The sequence below is a fragment of the Salvelinus alpinus genome, chromosome 10, assembly GCF_045679555.1.
Source record: "Salvelinus alpinus chromosome 10, SLU_Salpinus.1, whole genome shotgun sequence".
Classification (NCBI taxonomy): domain Eukaryota; kingdom Metazoa; phylum Chordata; class Actinopteri; order Salmoniformes; family Salmonidae; genus Salvelinus; species Salvelinus alpinus.
Window position 1 is genome coordinate 52704352 of NC_092095.1, and position 8119 is coordinate 52712470.

Sequence of the window (8119 nt, forward strand, 5' to 3'; positions counted from 1 at the left end):
CGTAGCCTATTGGGTAACCCTAATATGTGAACAAGTTCAAACAAAGGCTATATAAAAGTGTGTTATATGGGTTTAGCTACTAGGCCTACTTCTTCTGTCGATAAAGTAGGCTGGCCTAGACTATATTTCAACGAAAGTTGCAAGATGATTTAGGCATTGTTCGTACTACAACTATCGTTTCAGAAGCTCGTGGCGTTTAGTTTCTTCGCGCCTCACTTTCAGAACAGCCGAGGCTGGTTCCTTTCGGGTAATTCAGATTGTTGGTAGGGGACCTCTTCACTGAGGAATCTGGCAGTTTTTTATGATTGTGTTTTTTATATTTACCTTTGTGTGTTTCCTACGCTCCTGCTATGATTGTGTAATTGCTTGGTCTTGGGTTCCCTCGAAAAAAGACCTTGGTCTCAATGGGACCCTGTCTAAATAAAGGTTAGGTCAAATAAAGTGCCAAATCTACTTTAGCCATATCATACTCCGGTCTTGAATTGGACTGTACAAGCTAATTAGTAAACCTTTTTCTTACCTTGTTCTATTACATTTTTTTGCAAAATATCTACTAATATCTACTTTTGTGAATGTGTGTCCTTTAGTGCTAACCTGGGAAAGTTAACAAAATGTTTTTGTTTGGCGTATGTCTGATTAACGCAGTAACCTATTTGATAATCATTACACAGAGTTAAAATTTCAACATTTTAACATAGGAAGTTAACAAATAAAATAACAAGTATCGCTTTCTTCGAATTGAAATGAACGTCTGGTAGGCCTAATGTAGCCTATCGGTTGTGCTATAAATAGAAATGACTTGTTTTGACTGCCCGGTCTGACCTATGGCTTGCCCATGGGCTTTGAGATTTAAATTTTTTTTATTCCATAAATATGCTCTATAATTAAAGATCTGATTTTCCTCTGACCAATAAAATGGCCCGTTCTTAGATCTTCTGCCTCTTTTGGCGTTCCTCCATACCACCTGCGTGTTTAATCGAATCTTGTAAATGCCGAGAATAGTTTAATAAGTGAAATGAGATCCATTCTGGAAAAATAGCTACCATGTGTTAAGATGTCCGTTGACGGTGGCAGGGAGCTAGACAAAAGGACAACCTAACTCTTGTTCGAGAAAGTATCCCAGAAACAGGAAATTAATAAATATACATAACATAAGGCCAAGTTATGAGACAGTATTCTATACAATACAGTGTGTGTGTGTGTGTGTGTGTGTGTGTGTGTGTGTGTGTGTGTGTGTGTGTGTGTGTGTGTGTGTGTGTGTGTGTGTGTGTGTGTGTGTGTGTGTGTGTGTGTGTGTGTATAAGGGAGGGGACGATGACTTAACAAGAGCAGAATTGATGTTGTTTTGGCTGGAACGTCATCTTGCTGGTTGCCATAATAATATTGCTTTACCACAAGGCCAAGTTATGAGATAGTATCCTATACAATGCAATCATGTAATACAGTGTGTGTGTGTGTGTGTGTGTGTGTGTGTGTGTGTGTGTGTGTGTGTGTGTGTGTGTGTGTGTGTGTGTGTGTGTGTGTGTGTGTGTGTGTGTGTGTGTGTGTGTCCGTCTGCTCATCCGTTGCATATAGCTTTAGATTTTTTTCTTAAGCATTTTAACTCATATGGTGAATTCTTGCAACGTGTTCACTATTCACTTCAGTGGAACTTAATCTTCTGTTGCATGTATGTTTATCTCTAAAAGCTTTTAATACTTTTGTAGTCATGTAGTCAAGTTAAAAAACCCTAAGCGTGTCGACTTTATTAACCTTACATGTTTAATGAGGAGACTGAAAGTGCTATTTAAAGCACAAGATAGCCTGCACAGAGATGATGACGTTCTGAATTGAGCCACGCAGTTTCTTGGAGAAGACAACAGCCACCATATACCAGTGGTGTAAAGTACTTAAGTAAAAATACTTTAAAGTACTACTCAAGTATTTTTTTTGTATCTGTGTACTTTAATTTACTATTCATATTTTTTTAACTAATTTTACATTTACTTCACAACATTCCTAAATAAAATAATGTACATTTTCATTGACACCCAAAAGTAGTCGTTACATGTTCAATGCTTAGCAGGACAGCAAAATTGTCAAATTCACTCACTTATCAAGGGAGCATCCCTGGTCATCCCTACTGCCTCTGATCTGTGGGACTCACTTAACACAAATGTTTCGTTTGTAAACGTGTTGGAGTGTGGCCCTGGCTATCCGTAAATTAAAGAAAAAAAGGAAGATTGTGCCGTCTGGTTTGCTTAATATAAGGAATTTGAAATGATTTATACTTTTACTTAAGTATATTTTAGCAATTACATTTACTTTTGTATATAGTCATTTTGTAAAAAGGCATCTTTTTTGAAAAGCATTATAATTAGGTACTTTTTTCCACCACTGCCATTTAGAAACTTCATCACCATGTCTTATACTATTAGCCTTAATGTAGACCGAGTGTATCCCAATGATAAAGGCCGAGATAATGCTTGTACTCATAGTAATACGATATTACTGAAGAAAAAACAATAATAATAGACCTACTAATCGTTATACTACTACTACTGCCCCCCCCCCAATAAACGAATAATAAAAAATAACTTCCATGAGTACACTGTGACCTTGACGGATATAGACCTGCCTGTAGGTTACATAGCTTCCGTGAGTGTGTAGGCTTTAAGGTAGGCTAGGCTACACATAGAGGGGCATGCCTGGGCCTTCTGTCCTATTAACAAGCAATGTTTGTATAGCAAATGGCATAGCTCGTGGGAAATATATGCATGTCGACATTATCTGAATTAACTCACTAAAAAGGTACGCGCAGTCTATCACTGCTTCGTTGATGAAGAATATGTCTTAAATGTCAGAACAAAATGTAAAAAGGTAGGTTTGTTTTGCATTACAATAAATAATTATGTCACTGAAGTTGTATATTTGTCCCGAAAGCTCAACAAAATACCCCATATTTGGTCATTGTCTCTTCGGACTTTATTTAACGACATAGTGTTAGTCCTGGGCCTTGAAAGCTAATAGTTATAATCGATTCACAAACTACGCTTTGTGTATAGCATTTCAATGAGGAATGAAGCTGTAGCACATTCTACCTTTTTTATTTATTTCAGACTACATATTCTCTGAACATATTAAAATCTTTGGCTTGGCACGTCGGTTCAGAAACGCAGTCTGTAGAATTGTGAGAGATTGGGGAGAGGGGCGACAGAAATCACAAAAAAAAAATCTATGAGTCAGACACTTATACTAAAACAATGGCCAACAACATCATAAGAAAAAGAAAAGTTTCAATCTCCAGCAAGTAGGGATTGATACAGACATAACCTTACCTGAAATTAAATATATACAACGTCATATTGTTTTGGCTATATATAAACTTTAATAATGTTCGTATTTGATATAATTATGTCCATATACTGTATCATAAACAGAAATCGGTTTTAAATAGCATCTGTCCCAGTCAAATCATATTTACCTCTTTCGTTTTCAGTTCACAAAAGAGTTCAAGCACTCTGCTTCAGTTCAGCGTCTATTTTACCCTGCGCGAGGGGGGAAATTACTCGCTATCATCCTTCTCCTCTTGGACCGTGGTTGTGGAATGGTTGTACAGTCCTTGGGCCATGAGTTGGAGAGCCAGGCCGTTCTTGTAGCCATTCCCCTTTTTGATTTTTGCCCTCTTATTCTGAAACCAAATTTTTATTTGGGATTCATTGAGATTCAGTTCTGTGGCCAGTGACTGTCTCCGTTGTTCTGTTATGTAGCGATTTGCCTGAAACTCGGACTTAAGTCTCTGCAGTTGTTCAGCTGTAAACGCGGTTCTGGGTCGCTTGTCTTCTTTCTCATTTTTCTTCTTTTTCAATTTCCGTGTCCTTGGGCCTGATGTAGAAACAACAGTGAAACGAACACGTAAATATCAGTTAGTCCTAGGCCCAACAAACATTAATTTACACATGACTAAAACAATGGAGTATTTCAATGTAATAATTATTGTTCATGGCTAAATGTGTGTTTGCAGTGTGTTTCCAGTCAGTGCGACCATTTTACCACAGGCGCAAGTTTCAAACAAGGCTAAATGATAAACAGTTGTATTGACATAATGTATTCATTTGAATATTCACAATTTAAGAAATGCAGTAACACATATCTTCCAATGACATAATCCAGAACCAAAAACATATAAGCAACGTCAAAACAATAAAATGTAGGCCTAGCGGTGTGAAAGACCGTTATCCTCGATTGCGTGCCTATTTTACGCATATGTTTTGGCCTAGGCTATATGTGGTCTACGAATTTCCTAGTTTCCTAAGACAGATAGGGTAATACCAATAATACCAATATAATATCAAACGACATGCCTATACTTACTAACAGACTATTGTTGATTTGCATGCTTTTTTTTCTGTAGGCCTACCCTGCAGACCGGTGCAAGCACGACAACACACAGTATGGTGTTAGTCCTCCTTAGCACAAGTAGGCCTATGCCCCAGCTCAGCCACTATTCCTTCGTCAGTTAACGAGCTCATTCCATCAATGTGTGTAATAAAGACTCGGTGCCATAAAATGTCAAAGTAAACAAACTAAGGCAACATATTCGGTTATTTACTATTTCACTAGTCTATGCTTAGACCTACATTGCAATAGGTCTGTCTAAAACGCCATTGCACTGGAACGTAAAAGGCTACTGTTTTGCAAGTTGGTATTGAGATACTTGGCTATTCTATCCACAGCCATGTCGCGTGCACACAATTACATCTGAGAGGTTCATAACGTAGCATATACACGGTGCTAATATTGCGATAAAGAAGATACATGGATATAGGCTAATTAATCATTTATCTTTTATGCACACTTTCTGCAAACGTGTTACCTAACAGCTATATAGGCCTACTATTCATCTATTCGATTGACTTCTCCCAAAAAACGCAGACAACACAACAAAATGTAGACTGTCATTTCAGGGGAAAAAACGATTTCTCTAGGCTAAAAAACACAATTAGGTCGTATATTGCAAAAACAAGCTGCGGATCCCAATGCAGTCAGTGCATTGTAGGATACGGTTTAAATCAGTTTGATACTGTATTGTGTGAAACTCAACTATATGCTTCTACTGTTCTCATAAACACAAAGGCTAGGCTATATAGCCTTATACTTTTTAATTGGCGGGATATTTATATTGGACATTTTCATCCGCGTTATGGACTGTAGCCCTACGTCATCTTTATTTTGTCATTTGGAACAACATGGGCCAACATGGCTTAACATGTAACGACAGGGGGTCACGTTTACCTGCAGATATAGGCTACTTTCTGAATACAATAACAGTAGTAGGCCTACAATAGCAAGCACATACACAGGCTAGGCCAGGGCCTACTTGGCGAAAATATAACCTAGGCTATTTGATTAGCTAAAACAATTATATAGTCTGTCGGTTCATTCCATTTTCGTAAGCCTACATTGTTTTACCAGATATCATTCCCGAAAGATATCGAAACCAATAGGCCTAGTGTTTTTTCCCCCAATTCATATAGCCTAGGCCTAAATCTTATAGCTTAATTAGTCAATCAATCACTTTAGTCAATCAATAGATATTTTCTGAATTCTGAATCTCATGTCAAGTTCAGAAAGACTGTGGAATATAAACCCCCAAACATATTGACAAGGCAGTCTATACAACCCCTGATTTACACCATAGACCCATCAATATGCTCGTCAGGTGAAAAGAAAGTCAGCTATTGTAGCCTAATCGAAGGGACATAATGGTTGGATTATGTAGATAATATAGACTAAACTATTTGATGAATCTATCGTTTTTTTTAATTTCGTGCATATTTTGCAGTTTGGGTGATTTGGAGACGGCCTTCAGCGAAGGCTTGCTAACAGTTAACAGTCAGTATAGGCATATGGTGTGAAGTAAAACAAGATAGTCAAACAAAATGACGACAGTTAAAGTGGACGTTTCGGTGTCCACTCCTTTCAAGTTTGTCTTGTCCACGCAAAACTTTTCAATGAGTTTTACATAAACAATGTGATAACATGGAGGACCAGTTTTCGGCATTGTTTTGTTTTGAGGAGAATAATACAAATTAGGGAGGAGAATCAAATTGCAGCCCAGTTGGTCTTCCTAACATGCTCTGCCAGGTCTAATTAATCGTTTTGTTTGAAATGCTCTCACCAAAACAAAGTGGCAAATGTGTGTGTGTTTGTTTGTGTTCGTCTACTCTGATAATCCAGGCCTATCATCATTTGTTGTTTTGGCTGTTATTATTAGCTTTTTCAAGGTATGTTTCTTCATTTAGCCTATCGTGCATAACGCTCACGAATTGAATAAATTTACAAGGGAGCGATGCGAGAGAGAAGGAGAGAGAGAGAGGGGGGGAGAGAGTGACAGAGAGAGAGAGAGAGAGAGAGAGAGAGAGATGTTTACGATGTTCAAATTGACCTACAGGCTAGGCCTACTCCAAACATAACCAAAATATCAGACTTTCACATTTCAGACATGCAGGGGTAAAATTATTCGGAAACTAGCGCCATACCAGATGATGGTCGATCCGAATATCTCGTGCAGTAAACCCACGCAGGCCATAACATCGGCGTAGATTCTTTAGCGGGTGGAGATCCTCCATTACTGGCATTCACAACCACTATTGACGCGGTGTCTCCATATCTCGTTGTGGTAGTCCCATTCCCTTCACCTTGTGTTGTCGAGCTCTGTTTCGAAGACGGCGAGGACGACGAAGAAGAAGTACTGTCACTACTGCAGTTGGAATCCTGGCAAAGGCTGCTCGCGTGAGATGGCCTGATTACCAAGGGGTTGACGTTTTCTCTGCCGGAGGTCTGCGCCCGCTCCCGACTCCCAAGCTCCTTCTTGCAGCCGAAGTCTGGCCGCAGAATATTGTCAATAAAAAAGTTTGTGGTTCTATGTACTTGCTGTGCTGCCTGGTGGGGCAAAATTGGAGGAGATGGTAGATTCGGGGAGAGGGACACGCTCTCTCCCTCAGTCGAATCACGGCTGTTTTGATCAATTCGCTCTTCCATAACTAGAACACTTTTGGCTGGAGCGCAAACTCTCCACGCCAAACTCCACTTGTTGCTCAATGCCGTATCCGAATAATAGCAAACAAAAAAAGATATCTGACTATATTATGAAGGAACCCTATATAAAATACTTTTGATAAATGTGACAATGTTCTACACTGTCGACATGTTGGCTACTAAAGCGATCCAAGTGTCACAATAACCCTGCGCTACCACGAATGACTACACATCGCGCGCAGCAGCGTCGTCGCTAGCTTTCTCTAATGTATGTCGGCGCGATCTTTCTAAACTCTCCTAAAACCCGTTATCCCTCTCACACACTTTTTTTCACACCAACCGGAAGCACGTGAGTGCCAACACACGTGCAATAGACCAATCACTTGTGCAGATCCGCGCTGTCAGAAGTGACGACGTCCAATCGAATTTTACGAATCTCAGCAAATAAATAATTGATGCCTTTTAGGCACAAAACAAGGGGTCTCAGCGGTGCGCTTTTCTTCCATACCAAATGACTGTGCTCATCGCCGATAGAGGAAAACATGGTAGGGACATTGGGCTTGTACAGAAATATTATAGGCTACCTATACATTTAGGCCACCAATGGTTCCCGTTAATTTGTCTATCGACTTGATTGCCATCCACTCTCTTAGCACCGAAAGGTGATATGTATGCTTTTCTTAAGTCCTCTTCTTCCACATTTGGAAGGAACCGTAGCCTATACAATTGACATGCAGTAGGACATTTTTCCCACTCTAGTAAATGTTTTTCCTGTTTTATATCTAAAATAATAGGCGTGTCAAATTGGCAACCCATATCTTAAATGACTCTCATCTATGATATTTGTACAATTACGCATGCGTAATTTCTGCTTTCCAAATGGATGAATCACTTGATAAACGCTTGTAATCATCCTCACCTGTGCATAGCCTGACTTTGACCGGTTACGTGCTTGTAGGTATGGGCTATATTTACATTGCTAAAAAGAAACAGGGGGACAAGTTAAGTTAGGTTTAGTTGATGGAGGTGGTAGGAGGTGATGGAGGTGGTCTGTTTGAGCGTTTGTATCAGACATATAATAAGAAGTATTAGGCCTAAT

The 8119-nt window shown here is 39.2% G+C and overlaps 1 protein-coding gene across 2 annotated transcripts; it reads right to left on the reverse strand.

The window, feature by feature from the left end:
* Nucleotides 1–3070: 3070 nt before the first annotated feature.
* Nucleotides 3071–7294, reverse strand: LOC139532234 (homeobox protein engrailed-1-B-like). 2 transcript variants are annotated; one of them, XR_011666526.1, is made up of 3 exons: nucleotides 6522–7294; nucleotides 3464–3864; nucleotides 3071–3159 (listed from the first exon to the last, which is right to left on the reverse strand). XR_011666526.1 is itself a non-coding variant. In XM_071329607.1 (2 exons), exons 1-2 carry the CDS (start codon nucleotides 7021–7023, stop codon nucleotides 3545–3547), a joined length of 822 nt encoding a protein of 273 aa, XP_071185708.1. In that variant the 5' UTR covers nucleotides 7024–7294; the 3' UTR covers nucleotides 3071–3544. The 2 variants fall into 2 exon arrangements, 1 of the variants encoding a protein (XP_071185708.1); XM_071329607.1 differs by having other exon boundaries at nucleotides 3071–3864.
* Nucleotides 7295–8119: the final 825 nt, after the last annotated feature.